Here is a 27041-nt window from a genome sequence, read left to right as displayed (position 1 = left end):
TTCATTCCATTTAGTGGTTCTCTAGAAGAAGTCATTTGTATGCATTTCCCATAGGGTCCTATGTTAAACTAAGTCCCCCGCTGGCGGCCATCTTGGATGATGGATCGGCTAAAAAGTAACAACACTTGGTCAGCATCCCATAAGGAACATTCATGCTATGTTTGGTTTTATTCCATTCAGTGGTTCTCTAAAAGAAGTCATTTGTATGCATTTCCCATAGGGTCCTATGTTAAACTAAGTCCCCGGCTGGCGGCTATCTTGGATGATGGATCAGCAACAAAGTAACAACACTTGGTCAGCACCTCATAAGGAACATTCATGCCATGTTTGGTTTCATTCCATTCAGTGGTTCTCTAAAAGAAGTCATTTGTATGCATTTCCCATAGGGTCCTATGTTAAACTAAGTCCCCCGCTGGCGGCCATCTTGGATGATGGATCGGCTACAAAGTAACAACACTTGGTCAGCACCCCATAAGGAACATTCATGATATGTTTGGTTTTATTCCATTCAGTGGTTCTCTAAAAGAAGTCATTTGTATGCATTTCCCATAGGGTCCTGTGTTAAACTAAGTCCCCTGCTGGCGGCCATCTTTGATGATGGATCGGCTACAAAGTAACAACACTTGGTCAGCACCACATAAGGAACATTCATGCCATGTTTGGTTTCATTCCATTCAGTGGTTCACTAAAAGAAGTCATTTGTATGCATTTCCAATAGGGTGCTATGTTAAACTAAGTCCCCGCTGGTGGCCATCTTGGATAATGGATCGGCTACAAAGTAACAACACTTGGTCAGCACTCCATAAGGAATGAATATTCATGCTATGTTTGGTTTCATTCCATTTAGTGGTTCTCTAGAAGAAGTCATTTGTATGCATTTCCCATAGGGTCCTATGTTAAACTAAGTCCCCCGCTGGCGGCCATCTTGGATGATGGATCGGCTACAAAGTAACAACACTTGGTCAGCACCCCATTAGGATAATTCATGCTATGTTTGGTTTTATTCCATTCAGTGGTTCTCTAAAAGAAGTCATTTGTATGCATTTCCCATAGGGTCCTATGTTAAACTAAGTCCCCGGCTGGCGGCCATCTTGGATGATGGATCGGCAACAAAGTAACAACACTTGGTCAGCACCTCATAAGGAACATTCATGCCAGGTTTGGTTTCATTCCATTCAATGGTTCTCTAAAAGAAGTCATTTGTATGCATTTCCCATAGTGTCCTATGTTAAACTAAGTCCCCCGCTGGCGGCCATCTTGGATGATGGATCGGCTACAAAGTAACAACACTTGGTCAGCACCTCATAAGGAACATTCATGCCATGTTTGGTTCCATTCCATTCAGTGGTTCTCTAGAAGAAGTTCAAAATGTAAATTGTTAACGACGACGACGACGGACGACGACGGACGACGACGACGACGGACGCCAAGTGGTGAGAAAAGCTCACTTGGCCCTTCGGGCCAGGTGAGCTAAAAAAGTAATTAAAACTTTATAAAATGACTTCAAAGTTAGATATAAAAATATTTCAATATCATGTGATCCACTTGTAAAACTGTTTTCATCATAAAATAAATGAGCATGTCTTCACGATACTTTAAAATCAAACATGTAAAAAACAGTCACCAAATAAAGTGCCATCATGAACTGTAAAAATTAAACATTACAAAATTCTTATATCAATAAAAGTTTGCATAAACTGCCACTATTCTTTAGTTTTTAAGTTAGCAAAATGTGCATTAAAAAGTCATAGCACAGCTCTTTACATCTCCTGTAAGCACAGCAAGGTGCTCCTTATCATATTATTTTTATAACAAAATATGAAACATTTTTCAGTCACTGTACATCTATTCACATGGTAGATAAGCACATCATTAGGCTCCAGGATGAACACACAACTCTACGTTTAAAGCTGCCACAGGTAGGCCTGAACATTTCAACTTGTGTACAGATGATTTATCACAACTGAAAAATCCTACAAGACAAAAACATTTCATCTATGTAAATCAATTATGAATAAGAACCAAACGAAAAAAAGTTCAGCTTCTGTATTCAATAAAATTATTGTGTCACTCATTGAGCACAAGAATATTTACTTTCAGTTCAATTCAAATTCTAATCTTTTAATAAATTTTACTTACAAACTTTACAAATTGTTTTGTGCTGCAAACATTTTTTTTTAATAATATTGAAAATTAAATATCAGTGTGATAGTGTGCTGTGTCTCTTAATTTTCTGCCAAAACATCCCAGCAATACGTTCAAACATACATACATGGACAAATTCAGAAGCAACTTATGTTACAGGTATTTGACAATATACAATACAATTATGGCCCACAGAAAAGGTGAAGATCCCAGTGGCTGATCCAGAAATTTGACTGCCTTAGAGGGGGCCCGCTCCAGTCACGCTTCAGGGATCCCCTTTAAAAGCAACCAAATTTTATCCCAAAAAGGGGGGGGGGGCAGGCCCCCTTGGGCACCCCCCTAAATTTGCCTCTGGATCCAAAATTTTCTATCCTTGAAGGATATTTCCCTGAGGGCACGGGCCAAAGTAAACTACTTTTTAATGGTTTACAATTTTGAATATTCACTGCTTTTTAGAAGTCACAATTGTTTTTTTAAATCAAATCGAAATTTCAAATCAAATATTTTATTGTCGTACAAACTTTACAGTTTGTGACCAACATAATACCTAGCTAACAGTAGAAGCGCCTTTTGAACCATTAAATAAGCATTTACCTGATTGTAATAATAGATTATCAGGAAAATTATGTTAGAAAATTATTTTGTGGCTTAAAATTTCTCTTATGTAGAACTAAGGTTGACTATTCTGTAAAATATTGATTGACCTGATTTTGTTGATTTTTTCAACTAAAATTTATTAGATTAATAGTATGTACAAACCTGTGGACTTGTAAACAAGAAAGATTCTGCAACAAAGTAGTCTTTCTCTGACATGCAGTATTTCCATAGGTGTAAAACTTTACCTGAAATACATCAGAGAAGATTATACTAAAAGATTTTTTTTATTACATCTATCTTTTTCATGAAAGTTAAATTGTACAAGCTCCACATCTGCAGGCATTACAGAAAAAAAATCCAAACAAGTACAATTTGAAAGTCCAAGACCTGTACGTATACCAAAATTCAGTAACAAAGGATGAAAAGCTGACATGATATTTAAGTCATATACAAAAATGTAAAATCAGTTTCTGCAGGTAAAATAAAATAGTCAACATTGACTGGCAGGGGCATAAAATATTAAACACAATGTATTTCCCCATTGTTTACACATTCAATACATTTATAGTTAATGGGAAAACAACGTTCTCTCCAGAACTTTATAGCAACACATCTACAGTAAATCTTTTAATGAAGAAATGATAGTAAGCAACCAATAATAATTTATTCAATCAAGGATGAAATATTTTCCAAGAACATCATGAATTGTTTCATATGTGATTCCAATAAAGTTATTTCCCTTCTTCCATACCTGTTACAGATCTTGAATAATTTCCTGCATCATCTGCAATGAAGTAGCTTCCATCTGCAACTGTTATCTGTTCATATTTCTGTAGATTGACAAATGTGTCTCCTTTCAATGGTAGGAATAATGATGTTCCTGTGAGTTTCCAATCTGTTGTGACATAGGTACTGCTGTTCCTTGGAAGTAAAACAAACTGTTTTCCTAAAATTTATGGGCATTTTACTTTATTCTCATTCATAGTGAAAATATTTCTAATATATGATTGATACTAACTTATAGAAACCAGAAGAAAACATAACAATCTAATTAATTTCACTAAATAACAATAACAAGGGAACATATTAAATATCATGTATTTTTGTATAATAAAGTTATCCAATTCTGAACTGTTTCTCCACATTTGAATTGATTATTGTAACTATGATTTGTATTTGGTGTTTGTTTTCACTTGTAAATTAATTGATTTGAAGTAAGCATATAAAACTTACTTTTCATCTTTTGTCAACTCTTACTGAGATCTTCCTTTCTAGTGTGTTTAGATTGATTAATTTACAAACCTGACATGATAGCTGATGTCACATTTTCTGTTGTCATTTCAAATTTTCTTTTCTTTGTTTGTATTTCCATATTAGCACAAAAATCCATTTCAATTGTGTTGTTATTATCAAAATGATAATCAGTGTCACTTGACTGCATCTCTTCAATCTGATAATAAAAAATATAACTACAGTAACAATAAAAATATATTCACATACATTGAATCTTAAGTAAAGAAGAATTTATAATATATCATAAACATGTCCTGTTTTGATAGAGATTTAATTCCAATTCCTTCCTTTTTATTTTAACTTTTTGCTATTTGAATAATTGACTAACACTGGTCCTGCGAGTCCTCAGTACCAATTTGGAACATACATGTACATGTATCCGTGTAATGTCATTCACCATAAACTATGATAAAATTGTCAAGATTATAAATACTGCTTTAAATAATGATAGTAAAATAGATGACATGTAAGGATTACAAATTTCTGCTTTTCAACAAAACCACTCAAGAGTACATGTAAATCACAGCAATTATAATATATTTGTCTTTTCAAAAGATCTTGACCAAAACACCCAAAAAATAATCAAAATTTATCTATAAAGAAGAAAAAATCAAATTGAACAAAACAGAATAAGAAAAGAAATAAAATAAAATACAAAGAGTATGTATTAGTATATATAGGATTGGTTCTCGACTCGTCATTTTTCATTCATATTATTTTATTTGTCATTGCAGCTCATTCTCTTTGACTTGAAAATTAGTATGAAATGTCCATTAGTGTACTATACCAAGACAGATATTAACACCAGAATGAAATATAATAAACTGACAAAATCATCACTCTGGAAATTAAAGGTCTTCGATTCGACATGGGGATTAGGCACTAGAACCTTCTGCCCTTGATACAATCATATTATTTACATAAATGGCATAAGACCCCATCCTTGATGGTTTTTTATAAAAGTAGTCTCAGATGTAACCCATAAACAAATGATATGTTCCTTGAAAAAGTTTTAACTTTGGGAAGTTTCAATGTCATCACCTTCTCTGCTATTTTCTATGTGTATTTGGACGATTAGGTGTAAACTATCTTCTTCTTCCTACACCAGTGTTACATTTTATTGGAATGGCACTGATTTTGTTTTCTATGGTGTAAAACGAAAGAAGACAAAAAACGTCAACAATAAATAATCTGGAACTCACAACTATCAATTAAAGCTTCATAAGAATGTTTGTGTTATTGTAACCAGTTGTAATATTTTTAACCTGGGTTCCTGTTTAATTTCAATTTCTACTATGCGTTGAAACCTTGAATAATGGGAACCCAGGCTATATTTTTAATCTCAAAATAATACAAAATAGGAATAAATAAGCTGTATCAAATAAATAGCCAAATAAAAAAAAGATGATAAAAATAATTTTATTTTCAAAAAGATAATTTTAAAGATAATTTTCATATCTTATTGTCTTAATAACTTTATGAGATTTGTTTACATTTAGAGAGTAAAAATGGCGACTTCCATGCACGTGAAAACCAAAGGAAAGTGGAAACCAGTGAAAATTGACTATAATCTTTTATCTCAAAATGATTTTGATTCTTTAATTTCAATAGAAGAACTTACGGATTACGAACTTATCAAAGATTATACGTCTGGAAACTCTGGAAAATCGAAAAAGGTAATAAAGTGTGGTCCATGAATCAATGCCCGACAAATGCCGAAATGGCATGGGCATGAATAATTTTTAGTTAAATCGGCACACAACCACAGGGGTTTGTTACAATCAGCCGGGTTTACTATCAATACGAACCCCGAAAAAAATCAGGGTTCGTTTTCGGGATTTGTATGGATAGTAAACCCGTCAAACTGATCTGCATTTGGTTAAATCGTCATCCAGTCATGCCAGTAGTTAGTCCAAATAATTATGACGTTTGGCAAGGCTATTTTTATTTTTTTTCTGGGACGCCTTCCTACGAAGGCGTCCCAGAAAAAAATTAAAATAGCCTTGCCAGACGTCATAATTATTTGGACTAGCCAGTAGTCAAATCGGCACCCACTGTAGTCATTACAGAACCCATTGTAGTCATTATGGCACCCATGTTAATATGTTGAATATATTTTTTCCTCAGTATTTTATTTATTCATTTCTACATCATGACTTCCGTGAGGGCATTTCTGTGTAAATTTGTTGCTGACGTGATTTCCACTTACATATCTTTTGCGTTTGACCGTTAACCGATCTTTAAACAGATAAAAATGTGCAAAGTAACATACATCTGCGCTTATTATGAATGTGTTTACGGTAAATGCATGAGGAAGAATATCTCAAGAACCTTTTGCAGCAATCTCCCATGTAGTGTTATCTGTCTTTGCTAACTCTCTCAAAGCAAGGAGCGATAACTCTGCATGGGCGATTGTTTTTTGTGGGAAAATTAAAAGCCTACTCAAATCCAATCTATTAGAAAAATCTAATGTTTACAGAAGATTGTCTGTCATGCACTTACACTGCACTATTTTTAATATATTGGAATAGAATGAATTTCAAATGAGTGAACATAAAAATACATGTAACTGTTTATTTATTTAAATACTTAACAGCAAACCAGAGTTCATTTGTATCACTACAATATATAAGTTATTACGGTGAGGTTGAATTTCCTGTCAGTTATACATCATCCACGCTCAAACTTGTCTCAGAAATAAAATATTACTTGGATGGAGAGTTGTCTCATTGGCACTCACAACACATCTTCCTATACATAATTGTTTGTAGTTATTTATGTATTATTGTCATTTTGTTTATTATCTTTGGTTACATCTTCTGACATCAGATTGGGACTTCTCTTGAACTGAATTTTTAATGTGCATATTGTTATGCGTTTATTTTTCTACATTGGCTACAGGTTTAAGGGGGGGGTGAGATCTCATAAACATGTTTAACCCCACCACATTTTTGTGCCCGTTCCAAGTCAGGAGCCTCTGGCCTTTGTTAGAATAGTATTATTTTAATTTTAGTTTCTTGTGTACAATTTAGATTTAAGTATGGCGTTCATAATCACTAAACTAGTATATTTGTTTAGGGGCCTCCGGGTGTGGGAATTTCTCGCTACATTGAAGACCTGTTGTTGACCTTCTGCTGTTGTTTTTTCTATGGTCCGGTTGTTGTCTCTTTGACACATTCCCCATTTCCATTCTCAATTTTATGTCTGCATATTGTATGCGATTTTTTTTCTGAGACATGTGCTTTTGACCATTCACAAGAACTTGGCATCATCCGATGTTTACTTTATTTTTTTGGGGGTACTGATTCGAAGATGAAATTGTTCAGATCAGCTGAAATATCTATATATATATATGTAAATATAAAATGACTGAATAAATATTCAATGATCAATCTTACAGGGTGATGGATCATGTAATATGATTCTGTACACTACAAAATATAATATATAATTGTTGTACCCTTTTTGACTTGTTATATATATGTAAATATATATGGATTTTTTTTAGAAACAGAAACCTGAAGAAAAGGAAACTGATTCCAAGAAACAGAATGAAGCTAAAGCTGTCAAGAAAGAAAAGAAAAAGAAAGGAAAAAAAGAAGTGTCCTTGACTAATGAAAAAAAATTGAAAGGAGATAGTAAGGAATTAAATGTACATGTAGAACAAGACACAGAAAAGAAGAAAAAAGAAGAGTTAAAGAAGAATAAAAAAGGAAAATTAGTACACATGGACTCTCAGATAGTAGATATCAATCAACAGATTGAAGAAGAGGATAAGATAGAAAACAGTAACAAACAGGGAAAGAAAAAGAAAGGACAGAAGAGAAAGAAGACGACTGCAGGTAGGCAAAAAATGAATCAAATGTTCTTTGCACATTTTACATAGTTATATCAGATGGTGATTGAATGTTTAACATCCCCTTATGGTCCATAGTGGGCTACATGTACATGAACAAGCATCTGTTTTCTGTCTGGTCTTAACATTCTCTTCATATCATCTTGTGCTTTATGGTTTATCTAGGCCATTCAGAATCATACTTGCCAAAAAAAATATAGACATTTATTATCCTTTATAAGCTATATATATAGAAATACTTTTTTTTAACAAGAACATTTTAACATTTCAGATAACTCTACAAGTAAGAAGTTGAAACGAAGCAAACTGGATACAGTATCTGAAGAAACTGGTAACGATAACACAGCTTCGAAAGAAACAAGCCTTGAGAACACAGATTCTGCAATACCTGTACCTAATAAAGAAGATGTTATGAAAGGTAGAATTTCAATAAAATTGAATAGATCATTTCATATAACTTGAGGAGAAGTGTTCAATTACAATTTTTTTACTATTGAAAAGGAAATCTAAGAAAACGAAGTCAGATGGTTGCATTTTTTCAGAAAGTGACATTTACCCCTTAATCTTCACAAATGATTAGCAAAATTAGCAAAGATGTATTTGATAAACACATTTTACAATGACTTACATTTGTATTCAAATATTGTCCTACTAATGTTGTATTCTGCACTCCCTATTGTATTTTTTTATTCAAACGATTTATATTTTTATTTTTGTGGGGGTTGTAAACTTGTGATGTTTGCACATACTCATATATTATGTTTTTTCAAACAAAAAGTTATTTATTTTTGATTGGCATAAAAAAAAGAAGAAAAAGGCTATTTATTTTCAAAAAAATATTATGTTATGTACATGTGTATTTGTATTGTCAATTTTAGAAATGGTACAATGGAAGGATTTATATGTACCGGAAGAGGTCCTACTGGCTTTACGTGATAGTAAATTTACCACCCCCACACACATACAGTCACTCACACTACCCCATGCCATCAGAGACAGACTAGATATAGTTGGTGCTGCAGAAACAGTGAGTGAAATCCCCTGTTTGACATCCTTATGAGTCTTATCTTTTTAAATTGTGCACTACATACTTACTCAGTATTACAGGTGTGCATGCGTAATTAAGGAACAGTGAATTCACAGAATTTATTCAACATTGCAGTGTTCTCCCCAGGATTTTTGGATAGCACCAGGGTAACGTGTGATGAAATGAATTTTACAGTATCTTGTGTCACGTTGCTTCGCTTATTTTTTTCTTGTTACTTTTTGTCATTACCTTTTTGCCTTTGTTTTGTTTACTGTGGTACTGTGTTGTAGGACTTTGGGTCAGAAAATTATTGGTAGAAAAGGTAAATTAATAAACAGTTTGTATACTTTAATATCTTTGAAGAATAAATAAAAGAAAGCACAATTAGTCTTTAAGTTAAAGTCACTTCTTATATTTTGATCAAGCCATTTTGTCCCGAAACTTATAGTTACACTACACATTCCCCATGTTAGATTTCACCATAACAATCATCTTTGAACAAGATTTTGATACAGAACCTTCAGTAAATTAAAAACTATTTTCCATAGTTTTAGACCTTATTCTTTTAGACAACAACTTATTTATTTTTCTGGTTAATACTTTGTTACAGACATGAAGAGTACTTTATAAGATTTACATCATTCACAGGGTTCATCCCTAGCTATAGTTCTGCATGAGTTATATTATTTAGCAGTTGGTTTTTATACGACCGCAAATTTTGAAAAAATTTTCGTCGTATATTGCTATCACGTTGGCGTCGTCGTCGTCGTCGTCGTCGTCCGAATACTTTTAGTTTTCGCACTCTAACTTTAGTAAAAGTGAATAGAAATCTATGAAATTTTAACACAAGGTTTATGACCATAAAAGGAAGGCTGGTATTGATTTTGGGAGTTTTGGTCCCAATATTTTAGGAATTAGGGGCCAAAAAGGGCCCAAATAAGCATTTTCTTGGTTTTCGCACTATAACTTTAGTTTAAGTTAATAGAAATCTATGAAATTTTGACACAAGGTTTATGACCACAAAAGAAAGGTTGGGATTGATTTTGGGAGTTTTGGTTTCAACAGTTAAGGAATAAGGGGCCAAAAAAGGGCCCAAATAAGCATTATTCTTGGTTTTCGCACAATAACTTTAGTTAAAGTAAATAGAAATCAATGAAATTTAAACACAATGTTTATGACCACAAAAGGAAGGTTGGTATTGATTTTGGGAGTTTCGATCCCAACAGTTTAGGAATTAGGGGCCAAAAAGGGACCCAAATAAGCATTTTTCTTGGTTTTCGCACCATAGCGTTAGTATAAGTAAATAGAAATCTATGAAATTTAAACACAAGGTTTATGACTATAAAAGGAAGGTTGGTATTGATTTTGGGAGTTTTGGTCCCAACAGTTTAGGAAAAAGGGGCCCAAAGGGTCCAAAATTAAACTTTGTTTGATTTCATCAAAATTGAATAATTGGGGTTCTTTAATATGCCGAATCTTACTGTGTATGTAGATTCTTAATTTTTGGTCCCGTTTTCAAATTGGTCTACATTAAGGTCCAAAGGGTCCAAAATTAAACTTGGTTTGATTTTAACAAAAATTGAAACCTTGGGGTTCTTTGATATGCTGAATCTAAAAATGTACTTAGATTTTTAATTATTGGCCCAGTTTTCAAGTTTGCCCAAATCGAGGTCCAAAATTAAACATTGTTTGATTTCATCAAAAATTGAATAATTGGGGTTCTTTGATATGCCAAATCTAACTGTGTATGTAGATTCTTATTTTTTGGTCCAGTTTTAAAATTGGTCTAAATTAAAGTGCAAAGGGTCCAAAATTAAACTAAGTTTGATTTTAACAAAAATCAAATACTTGGGCCTCTTTGATATGCTGAATCTAAACATGTACTTAGATTTTTGATTATGGGCCCAGTTTTCAAGTTGGTCCAAATCAGGATCTAAAATTATTATATTAAGTATTGTGCAATAGCAAGTCTTTTCAATTGCACAGTATTGTGCAATGGCAAGAAATATCTAATTTCACAATATTGTGAAATAGCAAATTTTTTTTTAATTAAGAGTTATCTTTCTTTGTCCAGTAAAGTAAGCAAGAAATATCTGCAAGAATTTTTTTTAATTGGAGTTATCTTTCTTTGTCCAGAATCAACTTAAATCTTTGTTATATACAATATACAATGTATATTCACTTTTTACTACCAACTGATAAATTTAAATAATCTTTACCATTCAGTGATAACAAGCAGTTTTTTTACATCTTAATATTTTATGATGTATTTAAACGAGTAGTAATTGTTGCAAACTCCATTAGAATATTTTAATTGAAATTAGTTTTGGAATAAGGGAAAGGGGGATGTGATTAAAAAATTGGGTTCAATTTTTCTCATTTGAAATTTCATAAATAAAAAGAAAATTTCTTCAAACATTTTTTTGAGAGGATTAATATTCAACAGCATAGTGAATTGCTCTAAGAGAAAACAAAAATTTTAAGTTCATTTGAATACATTCATTCTGTGTCAGAAACCTATGCTGTGTCAACTATTTAATCACAATCCAAATTTAGAGCGGAATCCAGCTTGAATGTTGTGTCCATACTTGCCCCAACTGTTCAGGGTTCAACCTCTGCGGTCGTATAAAGCTACGCCCTGCGGAGCATCTGGTTAAAACCTGTTTTAGAACTTCCTTATAAATATACCAATTTATCATAATATGTCTGTGCATCAATAATGGTATGATTCTCAAAAATAATTTGCAAAACATTTTTGTTGGTATGTTCTAAGAATGTTTTTATCCTTAATGTAACATTCTAATATAATTTTGAATTCAATTTGTACTTTATTTTTATTTGCAATGAGAAATTATATGTGAGGAGCATTTATTTGTAACTAGCAAAATCAGGGGAAGTAACTCCACAATTAATTCTCAAAAGGCAAATTATTTTGACTTGAGACTGGCGTTATATAGGGTTCATTAACAAATGTCTGCTTGTCCCTCACAAGTCTGTTATTAAAATTATGATCTCTTAATTAATTAAAACACATAAAGAATCATGTACATCGATTAAATCCAATCATCAAGGTTAACCTCAACAGGTAAATCGATCACGTGGTGTAAACAATCTACTTGTCAATACTGGATTAAACTGGTTAGAACTGGTCAATTTTGATGTAAAGTTGAAGTAATCTGAAACTTTACCGATTTCAATACGATTTTTTTACCGAAAACTTAGCACCACGGAGAAAAATTATACATCGCGGCAAGAACGATACCACCGCGGTAGTAAATTATACATCGCGGGCCCGTGGTCCTTTAAGGGCCTGGGGAGAACACTGCATTGTACAAGCAGATCACAATTGTTGTCAAGAATATTTAACTTCTCACTCTGTTGTTGTTGTCATATGGAGTTACAATATTACTTTTTTATATAACTATAGTTGTATTTTCAATAATCAACATATTAACCTTGAAATGTGGTATTATTTATGGATCAAGATTGAAGACAAAATGTAGCACAAAAGTATTTTTCAATTACCCAATTTCATATGTTAAAGGCTTGTATAAATAGTTAAAGGGTAGTTGTTTGAAAGGTCACCTTATAATTGCTATGGAAGCTGCCAGTAACATAATATAATAATATGAATTTTAGGCTTTCACAGGATATGAAATTTTAAGAAATATTTCACATGCTGACAAGGTTATAAACAAAATCTTATGTACCTACAAATGGCTGAAACATATCTACTAACTTACTTAAAAACTCCAAAATGCGCCAGTCATGAACTATATTGAATTATCAAATGGACATTTTAAACTGACATAAACAAGAGATTGTGTGACTGGTATAATAGTAAGGCATTTAAATAGATTTACCTGTAATTTTACTGACCACAGTTTTTGTAGTATTTAAAAAAGTCCCCTGCAGTTTTCCAATTGTTGAGTTTCTTTTGTTGTCCATGTTTATCACAGTTTTCCTCTGATTACAGGGTAGTGGTAAGACATTGGCCTTTGGAATACCTGTCATTCATAAAATATTGAAATATAAAAAGGAACAATTGAACAAGGACATACAGTTTGATGGTGAGGAAAAAGAGGATGAGACAGAGGCTACAGAGGAGATAAATAAAGAGAAAAGTTTAGAGGAAAGTGTTGATAAAGATGAAAGTCATGAATCTGAAGACTACCATAGTGATAGTGAAGATGAACTTGAGTGGGAAAGTGATGATGAAAATGAAGATAGTCATTCTGATGAGAGTCTGGCAGACGAAAATGATGACAGTGATTTTGAAGATAGTTTTACTGATGAAGATGAAGAAATGCAGGAGAGTTCAGATGGACAACAGGTTATTGAATATTTTAAGAAGGAATATGAAGATAAACTTTTTCTTACATTTTTTTATGAAATTTTATGAGTACTAGTTGTTCATCATCAAAATAAATGACAAAATTATGTCCTTAAATTAAAATTTGGTTTTCCCGTTTGAATGGTTTTACACTTGTAAATTTGGGGCCCTTCATAGCTTGTTGTTCAGTGTGAGCCAAGGCTCTGTGTTGAAGGCCGTACATTGACTTATAATGATTTACTTTTATATATTGTTATTTGGATGGAGAGTTGTCTCATTGGCACTCACACCACATGTCCCTTTATCTATCTAACACATACCAAAATCACAGCTAAATTATCATTACTAAATTAAATAACTTGAGGATTTAAACTAGAATTCATGTGGGTACATATATTTTAAACAAACATTATCAAATTATTAAGTTGCCCTTTACCTTCACTTTTGACAGCATTTATGGAACATTGACAAATACACATGTTTTTCTTGAACAAAAACAAATAAGGGCTATTTCAGAGTTCAAGTGACAGGCCATTTACAGAATTTTATTTAGACCCCATGGCAACCTATCATTGTATAAAATGGTCATTTTACAAATATTTCTTACAAAGTTTCAATGAAAATGCAACCACCAACAAGTAATTAATTTGAGAGCCTTCCACACCATACCCCAATCAATTTTAGATTAGATTAGGAACAAAAGAAGTCCAAAGGGTAAACTAAAAGTTTTTGTGCATAAAAAATTACAAAACCTATTAAAATCATCCTGTCTGTCTAACTTAATGTTATAATTATATATTGACAGGAAATGGGATGTGTGACTGTAGTAGATGATGCAGACTTTTCATCATTAGGTATTACAGAGATTAAACCATCAACAAATGACCATCCGTTTGCACTGATTTTAGAACCAACACGAGAACTAGCAGTTCAAGTCAGAAACCATTTACTGGCTGTTCTTAAATATACAGATATACAGGTAAACATTCCTATAGGAGTTGTATATAAATAGTAATTAATAAGTCCATTAGTTAATGTAAATCAGAGTCCACTATTGAATCATATGAGTGTAGTAAACACCAAAATACCTGAATATTGGTGCAAAAGTATAGTATTTTTTCCTATTGCTTTTTTGCAATCAGTATACATACTTTTGGGACAAAATATTGGAATATTGATTTATATTGTAGGTGGCAACTCTAGTTGGAGGAATGTCGTTACAGAAGCAACAGCGAGTTTTGAAAAGACGACCAGAGATTTTAGTGGCTACACCAGGAAGATTGTGGGAACTGTTTCAAATGGTTTGTTCACATTCAAACATAATGTTTACATCACATCCCAATGAAGTAAAAAAATTATTTAAAAAAAAAATCAAAATGTTTGATGAACCGTCTCAAGAAATACAGAAATAATTTGCTGGTCTTTGAAATTCTTTAATTATAAACTTCTTTGATGAGTCCCCTGGTAGTGTGAGCCCTGTGTGTCCATCTGTTAGCTAGTCTTGTACCAGGCTAAAGATTTTGGTTAAGGTAGTCAACTTTGAGTTGTGATGAAACAGAATCATAATGATACAAACTTTCGAAATCTTATGCCAATTTACAATTCTGACCCTGATTTAATGTAAACTGAATATGGGCTCATAATAGTGCAAGCAAGACACACTGTTTTATGAAGTATTGGATATAACAGGTAAACGGCTAAGGCTTGATTGGTTAATGCGAAAAAACTTTATTGTAACAAGAGCCCATATCATTATTTAAGAAACAAGTAATATTTTAAAATTAGTGAAAAGTTTTTTTTTGGTTATAACTGGTGTAAAAACAATATTGCTTATAAATATGTAAATACAAAATCTGAGTAGTATATTATGTCCACAGACAATATAATTTTAATCGGATATGTTATTATTATGATCTAACGTATAAATTGAATTCAACCTTGTGATCGAGAAGTTAATTTGTTATTTCAGGGTGATCCATATTTGGTAAACATTGATCAAATCCACTGCTTGGTGATTGATGAAGCTGACAGAATGGTAGAAAAAGGACATTTTGAGGAATTGGAGAAGCTATGTCAACATATTAATAAGTAAGTATAAACATCGATATTTTGTATCCAAATCATAGCTCTTGACTTGATTTGATTGTTTTTGTTAATATTATTTCCTTACCTAATTATGATTTTGGAAGAGGATGTGTGGATTTTATTCATTCATTTGTTTCTTTTTATCTGTCCTTGCAAAAAATTTTCACAACTTAATAATGTGAAGTCACTATTCAAAAATGATTTCTGCTTGACATCAAAATGGTCGTTCAGAGAAATACTTCAGTCAAATACTGAAAGTGTAAGTATGTCTATGATAGCTGACAAACATAAATTTCATTTCATAATTACATGAGGATTTTTTTTTATGTTTTAAATGAGCTTATACATTAAATTGTTTAAAATAACTTCAAAGTATATGTTTTATTTTATAGGGACGAGCAAAAGAGAAAAAAAAGACAAAATTTTGTATATTCTGCAACTTTGACCATGATTCATGTTGGATCTTACCGACCTACGAAGAAAAAAAGAGTCAAAATGACAGAGACAGATAAATTAGGTAGATATTCATTAAATATTGACATTGTGCTGATAATTTTGTTACAGAAAAAAATTGTAGCATCGATTTTGATTGGACAAGATATACTTTGTTTCAAGCAATGACAAATAAGACATTAAGTTTATATTTTGACCTTACCATTAGAATTAAGATAATAATTTGAAAACCATCAGATATTTGACTGATATTTTAAATAACATGATACAAACATGTTGCCTCTATATTATTATTTATTTTATAGAATCACTGATGGAGAGGATAGGATTGAGACATAAACCTAAAGTCATAGATTTATCAAGAAAGACTGGCACTGTAGAAACTTTAACAGAGGCAAGGATTAACTGTACAAAGGAAGAAAAGGTATACTTTCTACATCTTGACTGATTTTACACAAGTGTACATTTTCAGTATTATATGTTCCATAAGTTTACACATGACATTTAATGAGCAAGTAGTCTGCAATGTGACAAATAAATCGTCTTAGATTAATCAGCATCCTTGTTTTTCTTGTTATTGGTGACATATACATGTGCCAGTTTTTTTTTAGTATCTCTAAACCTCTGGCAAATTTAAAATAAAGCAGTAAATGCTGAAAGAATATTTCTGATTACAACCATATCTGAAGACCCTGGTTGCCATTTTAATATACATACCGGTAGATATTTAATATATTATTAGATTTAAGAAGTATAATTTTTTCAAAAAATGTATGGTACATTTTTGAAGAATCTTTTATTTATCTGTCCATACTATAAATATTGCAAACATAATATTCAATAATTTGTATAATTTCAGGACCTTTTTCTCTACTATTTCCTGCAGCAGTTTCCTGGTAGAACTTTAGTGTTTGCAAACAGTAAAGATTGTATCCGAAGATTGGTGTCTATTTTCACTCTCTTACAAACTAAACCACTGCCACTACATGCTGACATGCACCAGAAACAAAGGTTAAAAAATCTGGAGAAGTTCACAGGTAATTTACTATCCATCTTACAGCTTTTAAGGAGATTCTGGCTGTGTACTTGACTGGAACACACTGATTTGGAATGTTATGCTCACACAGTAACTGCCCCCTAAAAGACATGTTGCCCTACATCAAGTCATAACTCTGAATCTGAGCTAACCAGTCATTGCTCTAATAATGTTAAATGCTGGTTGCTTGGTAGAACAGCACAAAACACCAATTTGAAAGCTGTATGATATATTTTTTGATAGGTAATTATTTCATTTAATTTTTTTTAGCAAAGCCTAACAGTTCTTTTTGGCATTGGATTTAGAAGTAACTCTACATTTTTAGCTAATTATACCCCCGCTTTCAAAAAAGGGGGGTATACTGTTTTACCTCTGTCTGTCAGTCCATCCGTCAGTCAGTCTGTCCCATGACACTTTCGTCCCATTTTTCTCAGGAACTACAATACAAGGATTTCTGAAATTTGGTTTCAGGGTTTATCTAAGTCAGCTATACCATGTGATGCGTTTTCAGATTGATCACTTGACAACTTCCTTTTTACCGAACACTTATATGATTTTACACATGATAGCCAAGTTGAAAATTTTCGTCACATTTTTCTCAGGAACTACAATACAAGGATTTCTGAAATTTGGTTTCAGGATTTATATAAGTCAGCTATACCGTGTGATGCGTTTTCAGATTCATCCCTCGACAACTTCCTGTTTACCGAACACTTGCATATTTTTACACTATTAATATTGTCCACTTGCGGCGGGGGTATCATCAGTGAGCAGTAGCTCGCAGTTTCACTTGTTCTAACAGTTTGTTAGCAACAGATATAGTAGTAAGAGATATTTCCACTTGTTTTCTTTAGATTGATCATAACAGTTTGTTTTTTAGCATCAGATGTATAGTTAGTTACATTATTTTCCAGTTGATCTCAACAGTTTGTTATTAGCATCGGCTGCAGTATTTAGAGTTATCTCCTCTTGTTTTATTTCTCCAGCTGATCTTTACAGTTTTTTATTAGCATCAGCTGTAGTGTTTAGACTCTAAATTTTAGTCATCTCCACTTGGTTTTTTTTTCCGCTAATCTATTCAGTTTGTTATTTACTTATTAGCATCAGATGTAGTATTTAGAGTTATCTCCACTTATATTTTGCAGCTGATCCTAACATTTTGTTGTTAGCATCAGATGTAGTATTTAGAGTTATCTCCACTTATATTTTGCAGCTGATCCTAACAGTTTGTTGTTAGCATCAGATGTAGTATTTAGAGTTATCTCCACTTATATTTTGCAGCTTATCTTAACAGTTTGTTGTAAGCATCAGATGTAGTATTTAGAGTTATCTCCACTTATATTTTGCAGCTGATCCTTACAGTCTTTTATAAGCATCAGATATATTGTATTTAGAGTTATCTCCACCTATATTTTGCAGCTGATCATAACAGTTTGTTGTTAGCATCAGATGTAGTATTTAGAGTTATCTCCACTTATATTTTGCCGCTGATCATAACAGTCTATTATTAGCATCAGATGTAGTATTTAGAGTTATCTCCACTTATATTTTGCAGCTGATTCTAACAGTTTGTTGTTAGCATCAGATGTAGTATTTAGAGTTATCTCCACTTATATTTTGCAGCTGATCCTAAAAGTCTTTTATTAGCATCAGATATATTGTATTTAGAGTTATCTCCACCTATATTTTGCAGCTGATCATAACAGTTTGTTGTTAGCATCAGATGTAGTATTTAGAGTTATCTCCACTTATATTTTGCAGCTGATCCTAACAGTCTTTTATTAGCATCAGATATATTGTATTTAGAGTTATCTCCACCTATATTTTGCAGCTGATCATAACAGTTTGTTGTTAGCATCAGATGTAGTATTTAGAGTTATCTCCACTTATATTTTGCAGCTGATCATAACAGTCTATCATTAGCATCAGATGTAGTATTTAGAGTTATCTCCACTTATATTTTGCAGCTGATCCTAACAGTCTATTATTAGCATCAGATGTAGCAGCTAGAGGATTAGATATACCAAATGTTCAACATGTCTTTCACTATCAAGTACCATTAACAGTTGAGGTGAGAATTTTATCTAATGCCTACCTGTATATGTTGTTGAAATTCTAGCAAGACATAATTTATAAATCTTTTTGTTACCATTTCTTCTATTGGATTTATTTTACATAGAATATTTCAATACAAACTTAGAAATATGTCTACTGTAAAGGAAAATAAACTGCAAAAACAAATTGTGACATAGATTAAAAAAATCTTCATCTGTAAAATAATAATGGATGATAAAAACAATTCATTCCAAAATGGAAATGCATGTCAGATATACACTTTTTATATTGAATAAAAATTTGATAAAGTCTGATATAGGTTTAATAAGGGAAAACATTTCAACTGAGTTATAACATAGAGGTGCCATTGTCAGTCTTCCTAATTAATTGGCAAATCATTACAATTTTAAAAGAATCTAGAACTGTTCCTTGGAGGCCAGACACTAAAAAAGAGTGTAATTTTAATCTAGCTTTATACTATCACTGTTTAAGTATCTTATTCACCAAAAGGAGACAAAACAATGACAATTTACCAAAATCTGTGATCTGTTTAGACTGACTATTTATAGCTGGTGCTGTTTTTTTATTTTTTTATTTCAGAATTATGTACATAGAAGTGGTAGAACAGCTCGAGCCAGTAAGGAAGGAATTAGTGTTATGTTGATTGGACCAGATGATGTTAAAAACTACAGGAAAATTATACACACTCTTAATAGAAGTAAGTGTCTTATCATTTAAAGAAAATTATACACACTCTTAATAGAAGTAAGTGTCCGATCATTTAAAGCAAATTATACACACTCTTAATAGAAGAAAGTGTCCGATCATTTAAAAAAAATTATACACTCTAAGTGTGGGATCATTTAAAGAACATTTACTGCCTCAATAAAGTTCACATAGTTTAGACAATACCATTGTTAAATTACTTGCAAATAAAGGATACTTTTTAGATGCAGACACTTTTTAAAACTGCATATAATTTTCATTAATATTTAATTGCTTGAATAATGATTTTATTTTTTTTAGATGAAGACCTACCTATGATTCCAGTGGATTATCAAATGCTCCCTTCTTTGAAACAAAGATTAAGTTTGGCCTTAAAGATAGACGTGACTGATTATAGGTAAAGCATAAAAAAAACTTTAAAAATTCTAGATACCAGAGTTTAGTTCTTTGTCACAGAGAAAAAGTCATTGTTTCATTGGTACTTGATTTCATGGTTTCATCATTGTTATTATCAAAGTCACTGAAAATTTTTCTTCCTGTTCAGAATGTATGCATTTTATCCCCACAAATACAAAAATGTAAAGGAAAAGATTAAGATCTGTACAGAAAAATTAAAGATAGCATATTTGGGTCATATTAGTCCAATGTAGTTTTGACCTGTTTCAAAGGTCTTTCTTCACTACTGAATTTCATATACATTCTTTCATTCCATTCATCTGTCCAAAAGACCTTGGGTACAAAACTTTCATTTAAACTTTTCTTGGCTTCTATGAATTTTATATTTTAACTTGATAATGTTGATTTTTTTTGCATTATCAAACGTTGTATTAACATATGAGCTCCGTCAGATAGAAATCCACCTTATGCAAGTGCACATATACATTTACATGCATATGATTTTGATTGATTTTGGACCAATCAATTGCAAAAAGGATGATATTTTGGCGGCTTAGAAAGGTTTAACACAAGGTTTATGACCACAAAAGGAAGGTTGGGATTGATTTTGGGAGTTTTGATCCCAACATTTTAGGAATTAGGGGCCAAAAAGGGCCCAAATAAGCATTTTCTTGGTTTTCGCACAGTAACTTTAGTTTAAGTAAATAGAAATCTATGAAATTTTGACACAAGGTTTATGACCACAAAAGGAAGGTTGGGATTGATTTTTGGAGTTTTGGTTATAACAGTTTAGGAATTAGGGGCCAAAAAAGGGCCAAAATTAGCATTATTCTTGGTTTTTGCACAATAACTTTAGTTTAAGTAAATAGAAATCTAGGAAATTTAAACACAAGGTTTATGAACACAAAAGGAAGGTTGGTAGTGATTTGGGGAGTCGAGATCCCAACAGTTTAGGAATTTGGGGCCAAAAAGGGGCCCAAATAAACATTTTATTTGATCTTCACGTTATAACTTTAGTATAAGTGAATAGAAATCTATGAAATTTAAACACAAGGTTTATGACCAAAAAAAGAAGGTTGGTATTGATTTTGGCAGTTTTGGTCCCAACAGTTTAGGAATTTAGGGCCCAAAGGGTCCAAAATTAAACTTTGTTTGATTTCATCAATAATTGAATAATTGGGGTTCTTTGATATGCTGAATCTAACTGAGTATGTAGATTCTTAATTTTTGGTCCCGTTTTCAAATTGGTTTACATTAAGGTCCAAAGGGTCCAAATTTAAACTTTGTTTGATTTTGACAAAAATTTAATCCTTGGGGTTCGTTAATATGCTGAATCTAAAAATGTACTTAGATTCTTAATTATTGGCCCAGTTTTCAAGTTGGTCCAAATTGGGGTCCAAAATTAAACTTTGTTTGATTTCATCAAAAATTGAATAAATGGGGTTCTTTGATATTCCAAATCTAACTGTGTATATAGATTCTTAATTTTTGGTCCAGTTTTCAAATTGGTCTACATTAAGGTCCAAAGGGTCCAAAATTAAACTAAGTTTGATTTTAACAAAAATAAAATTCTTTGGCTTCTTTGATATGCTTTATCTAAACATGTACTTTGATTTTTGATTATGGGCCCAGTTTTCAAGTTGGTCCAAATCAGGATTCAAAATTATCATATTAAGTATTGTGCAATAGCAAGAAATTTTCAATTGCACAGTATTGCACAATAGCAAGAAATATCTAATTGCACAATATTGTGAAATAGCAATTATTTTTTTCAATTGGAGTTATCTTTCTTTGTATAGAATAGTAGTTGAATCAACTTTAATCATAGTTTTATACAATATACAATGTATTTTCATTTTTACTACCAACTAATAAATTAAAACAATCTTTACCATTCAGTGATAACAAGCATTTTTTATTACATTTTAATATTGTATGATGTATTTAAATCAGCAGTTATTGTTGCAAACTTCATTAGAAATTTGAATTGAAATCAGTACATTATAACTTTAGTATAAGTGAATAGAAATCTATGAAATTTAAACACAAGGTTTATGACCATAAAAGGAAGGTTGGTATTGATTTTGGGAGTTTTTGTCCCAACAGTTTAGGAATTTGGGGCCCAAAGGGTCCAAAATTAAACTTTGTTTGATTTCATCAAAAAATGAATAATTGGGGTTCTTTGATATGCCAAATCTAACTGTGTATGTAGATTCTTAATTTTTGGTCCCGTTTTGTAATTGGTTTACATTAAGGTCCAAAGGGTCCAAAATTAAACTTTGTTTGATTTCATCAATAATTGAATAATTGGGGTTCTTTGATATGCTGAATCTAACTGAGTATGTAGATTCTTAATTTTTGGTCCCGTTTTCAAATTGGTTTACATTAAGGTCCAAAGGGTCCAAATTTAAACTTTGTTTGATTTTGACAAAAATTTAATCCTTGGGGTTCGTTAATATGCTGAATCTAAAAATGTACTTAGATTCTTAATTATTGGCCCAGTTTTCAAGTTGGTCCAAATTGGGGTCCAAAATTAAACTTTGTTTGATTTCATCAAAAATTGAATAAATGGGGTTCTTTGATATTCCAAATCTAACTGTGTATATAGATTCTTAATTTTTGGTCCAGTTTTCAAATTAGTCTACATTAAGGTCCAAAGGGTCCAAAATTAAACTAAGTTTGATTTTAACAAAAATAAAATTCTTTGGCTTCTTTGATATGCATTATCTAAACATGTACTTTGATTTTTGATTATGGGCCCAGTTTTCAAGTTGGTCCAAATCAGGATTCAAAATTATCATATTAAGTATTGTGCAATAGCAAGAAATTTTCAATTGCACAGTATTGCACAATAGCAAGAAATATCTAATTGCACAATATTGTGAAATAGCAAATTTTTTTTTAATTAAGAGTTATCTTTCTTTGTCCAGTATAGTAAGCAAGAAATATCTGCAAGAATTTTTTTTAATTGGAGTTATCTTTCTTTGTCCAGAATCAACTTAAATCTTTGTTGGGTTGATGTTTAGACGAGTTCAATATACAATGTATATTCACTTTTTACTACCAACTGATAAATTTAAATAATCTTTACCATTCAGTGATAACAAGCAGTTTTTTTACATCATGTATTTAAATGAGTAGTAATTGTTGCAAACTCCATTAGAATATTTTAATTGAAATTAGTTTTGGAATAAGGGAAAGGGGGATGTGAATAAAAAATTGGATTAAATTTTTCTCATTTGAAATTTCATAAATAAAAAGAAAATTTCTTCAAACATTTTTTTGAGAGGATTAATATTCAACAGCATAGTGAATTGCTCTAAGAGAAAACAAAAATTTCAAGTTCATTTGAATACATTCATTCTGTGTCAGAAACCTATGCTGTGTCAACTATTTAATCACAATCCAAATTTAGAGCGGAATCCAGCTTGAATGTTGTGTCCATACTTGCCCCAACCGTTCAGGGTTCAACCTCTGCGGTCGTATAAAGCTGCGCCCTGCGGAGCATCTGGTTAATTATTGGCCCAGTTTTCAAGTTGGTCCAAATCGGGGTCCAAAATTAAACTTTGTTTGATTTCATCAAAAATTGAATAAATGGGGTTCTTTGATATTCCAAATCTAACTGTGTATGTAGATTCTTAATTTTTGGTCCAGTTTTCAAATTGGTCTACATTAAGGTCCAAAGGGTCCAAATCATAATGTGACATAAACCTATGTTGTGTCAACTATTTAATCACAATCCACATTTAAAGCTGTATCAAACTTAAAAGTTGTGTCCATACTTGTCCCATCTGTTCAGGGTTCTACATCTGTGGTCGTATAATGCTGCGCCCTGCGAAGCAACTGGTTTATTTTAACATAAAATACATAAACTACTTTACATTGAATTTATGCAAATCAACTTTTTTCAGATTTGAGAAGAAGAAAAGACAGAATAACTGGTTTATAAAGGCAGCTAATGAAATGGACATTGAACTAGATGATCGACATTTGTATCCTATTTTTAAATAAGAAAAAAATAAACTTTTGAACATTAAACATCTATTTGAAACAATGCCCATCTATTGCTTTGTAACCAGATAGAACAAAGGGTGCACATAATTTTTATATTAAGGGCATACAATACAGTTTTGAACCTGTATTTACAAGTTAATGAAAATTTGCATACACGCTATTTGTTACCTGACTAAATCAAATATGTAATAAAAAGTATACCTTCATGTTCTACTTTTTGTTAAAAAAATGCATCTTTTCCCGATATGTCATAGTTTGACGTCGCGAAAATAACATTTTACGTTAGCAACGTCATTACCTCCCCTGTAACTCTAACGTATGCCCTTAACAAAGCTGGAGATAAAAATTGTCATTTTTGTTGGTGTTGCTTGCTAGGAAATATAATAAAATTATTTTAAAAGTAAGTTAACATATTTCAATTCATGTTTTATTCTTTCTTAAGCTGGGGTCACATATTCACGATTTTTAATGCCGTCATTGACAGGACCATTCCCAATTAAAATTTGTTGAAAGTTGGATCCTGTGAATCGGATGAAAATTCAAACATTAATGAAAATTTGTATTTTTCGCATGGTAAAATTCAACCAAATCTGTCATGACTGAGTCCCGATTCTAACAATGTGTTCAGACAGTGACCAGACGGTGAACCGTCGATGACAGAAGTTATCCGTTAGAAACATGTCAGCATATTCTGGATGAACGTAATCCTATCACAGTCCACTCTACCTCGTTGCAAACTGCCTTGTCTGGTCTCAGACGTATCATTTTCTATAATTGTCTGAACTCTGATGTGGGTTTCATTTACGAATTTAGTATTAATAACGGGACTGTTCCGGAATGGTTTTTGCAAAATTGGTTTGCATTCGACAAGATCTTGATGCAATCTGGACTCAATCGACAGAAAAACAGCAACGAAAAATTTCTCCTGATCATTCCTGTTTCACAGGACACCGTCCAGAAAACACCTAACATTGTTAGTATAATCTGTCACGATATTGTCATGTTGTAATCCGATTAGATATAATCGGATGAGTTTCCCCAAATGTTAAGGGACGCAACTAACTGTCAGGGGGCTTGGCTGAACTATCCGGACCATTCCTGACCTGTAGGAATCTGTTTCAAACTTAAACAACTGCGTTCAGACAGTGATAGGACATTTTCAGATAATTGAGGATAGTAATCCGACTTTTTCACAGTTCGTATCTTATCTCTCTGATCTCAAACAGGAGCAATAATCGACAATGTGTGAAATCTGCATTATGACTTAACAAAATCATTCTTGCTAAGATGTAGATCAAAGTAACCCAAAAGTTGTTACAATGTGTTTTATATGTAAAAGGATTATTGTAGTTAAATATTGTTCATACTCCTCATTAGACTGGAGGAATGATCCTTGCCTAAGGGAACTATACAATATGAAATAATTGGTTTTCTAGAACTTAGGACCATGTTTTAATGTCCTATTTAAAGATTAAAAGAACTGAATTTCTATTAGAATACTTATATTTATACTGAGCATAAGCGAGGTGTAAAATATTGACAAATATAATGCCTTTCATTTTAAACTGAGTGTAGACTGTAGAGCATGATATGACAGAATTATTTCTTAAATTACCTTTAAATAATTGAAAAAGGGAGTCAGTGTGCTAATGAAAGTTTAAGTGAACCTAGCTTAGTTTTGATTAAGAATATAATTGTTTTGTTTAAACCTTAACCACTAATAACAGATTGAATGACATAGGGGACAGTCAGGAGCAATCTCAACATAAACACCACATGAAACAACTGAAACAGGAACTAAATTCTCTACTGCATTCAACCTTGACCTCCAAGACATTTTCTGGCAAATACCCAACAAAAACTGGGAAGCTAATGATGCCTGAGGAGTCCAGTAAGTAATTCTTATCATCTTTACAATGGTGTTATGAGAGACCAGTACTTTTTTCTCATTTGAGGTAATTTAGTGATATTCAGAATTTTGAGAACATAAGTCAAAGACCAAGCTGCTATCAAACATGGATGCCAGTAATTAAAATAGACATAAGACAGGTACAAACAAATGCAGCAGGTTCAAACGTTTTACAGGTGCCAACACTCACACCACTATACCAGTTTTAGATAGCAAATATAAGCAACAGACCTGTAACCATAACTTTCATTTTATGATTATTTTACTATTACTTCAAATTTTATGACAGAAATTTCAATACTTCATAATTAAGCAGTTTTAAAAATGATATTGTGTTTATTTTACAGAGAAAGGAAGTGATGCTATTTTGTCTGTGAAAAAAGATAAGAAATCACAAGAGAAGCTTATACAACAGATACAGAAGGAAAGAATATTAATGTCAAAGGCATTGGACAATAAAAAGAAAGAAAAACAATCTAAAAGACAACAAAAGAAAAATAAAAGAAAAAATAAAGATGCTTAAACAAAATTTGTCTATGAATAATATTTCTCAAAATTTTCAATTTAAGGTGTCTCATTACTGCTGCAGTGAAGATGAGCATGTATTATCATGTTAAAGCTAACTTCTAATTTTAGAGTTGATATGGAAATAAGGAGATGTGGTATGATTGCTATTGAGACAATTATCCACCAAAGATCAATTGACAATGATACAAATTGTTTGTAAAAATAAAGGTGAACCAATCGTAATCAACCTGTACATGTATGCCTTGATGAAAGGTCAGAGAAGGACTTTGAGACTTTATTCTGTGTGGGCCAATACTCCATGTTGAAGACCTTACTTTGACCTATGATGGTTTTTCAATTTCCTATTTACAAAGAATTCTTATATTATTGATACTTTTTTAAACAACTCACCCTGTTTGGCATTGTAGTGATGAGACTGGCCTTTGAACAAAATCACTGACTTCAACATTGTTAATGACCTTTGTCTGTATCTGAGGGATCATCATTGTTTTAACAGGTCCTGAAAATGCTCTTTCATGATCATATAAGTAACTATTATGTCATTCATAATAGCAAGGAATAGAGTTTAGGATAAAAGCATATACCAGA

General features: G+C 31.9%; 2 protein-coding genes across 4 annotated transcripts; one reads left to right on the top strand and one right to left on the bottom strand.

The window, feature by feature from the left end:
- Nucleotides 1-1477: 1477 nt before the first annotated feature.
- On the bottom strand, nt 1478-12744 carry LOC134691736 (uncharacterized). 3 transcript variants are annotated; one of them, XM_063552284.1, is made up of 5 exons: nt 12662-12744; nt 4045-4192; nt 3494-3688; nt 2905-2987; nt 1478-1973 (listed from the first exon to the last, which is right to left on the bottom strand). In XM_063552284.1, the coding sequence occupies exons 2-5, from the start codon at nt 4181-4183 to the stop codon at nt 1935-1937; spliced, it is 456 nt and encodes a 151-aa protein (XP_063408354.1). In that variant the 5' UTR covers nt 4184-4192; nt 12662-12744; the 3' UTR covers nt 1478-1934. The 3 variants fall into 3 exon arrangements, with proteins under 3 accessions (XP_063408354.1, XP_063408355.1, XP_063408353.1); XM_063552285.1 differs by lacking the exon at nt 12662-12744 and adding an exon at nt 5238-5305; XM_063552283.1 differs by lacking the exon at nt 12662-12744 and adding an exon at nt 5077-5237.
- LOC134691722 (ATP-dependent RNA helicase DDX24-like) lies at nt 5519-26463 on the top strand. The gene is made up of 17 exons (XM_063552282.1): nt 5519-5711; nt 7544-7877; nt 8163-8309; nt 8770-8918; nt 12895-13251; nt 14057-14230; nt 14442-14552; nt 15221-15339; nt 15729-15853; nt 16095-16213; nt 16649-16826; nt 18793-18896; nt 19481-19598; nt 19907-20003; nt 23914-23994; nt 25744-25907; nt 26273-26463. The coding sequence occupies exons 1-17, from the start codon at nt 5544-5546 to the stop codon at nt 26446-26448; spliced, it is 2721 nt and encodes a 906-aa protein (XP_063408352.1). The 5' UTR covers nt 5519-5543; the 3' UTR covers nt 26449-26463.
- Nucleotides 26464-27041: the final 578 nt, after the last annotated feature.

This window comes from Mytilus trossulus, chromosome 1 (genome assembly GCF_036588685.1).
Source record: "Mytilus trossulus isolate FHL-02 chromosome 1, PNRI_Mtr1.1.1.hap1, whole genome shotgun sequence".
Lineage (NCBI taxonomy): Eukaryota > Metazoa > Mollusca > Bivalvia > Mytilida > Mytilidae > Mytilus > Mytilus trossulus.
The sequence above is the reverse complement of the archived record's forward strand: the minus strand, read 5'-3'. Positions and strand labels throughout refer to the sequence as shown.

What these genes read in the sequence shown, in the direction of transcription:
- LOC134691736 (XM_063552284.1), bottom strand. Translation starts at nt 4,183, where the DNA reads ATGCAGTCAAGTGACACTGATTATCATTTTGATAATAACAACACAATT. An exon ending in GACATCAGCTATCATGTCAG is followed by an intron (nt 3,689 to 4,044) that starts GTTTGTAAATTA and finishes CATAAATTTTAG; the next exon opens with GAAAACAGTTTGTTTTACTT. An exon ending in TTATTCAAGATCTGTAACAG is followed by an intron (nt 2,988 to 3,493) that starts GTATGGAAGAAG and finishes GATGTATTTCAG; the next exon opens with GTAAAGTTTTACACCTATGG.
- LOC134691722 (XM_063552282.1), top strand. Translation starts at nt 5,544, where the DNA reads ATGGCGACTTCCATGCACGTGAAAACCAAAGGAAAGTGGAAACCAGTG. An exon ending in TGTGGGAACTGTTTCAAATG is followed by an intron (nt 14,553 to 15,220) that starts GTTTGTTCACAT and finishes TTGTTATTTCAG; the next exon opens with GGTGATCCATATTTGGTAAA. An exon ending in GACAGAGACAGATAAATTAG is followed by an intron (nt 15,854 to 16,094) that starts GTAGATATTCAT and finishes TTTATTTTATAG; the next exon opens with AATCACTGATGGAGAGGATA.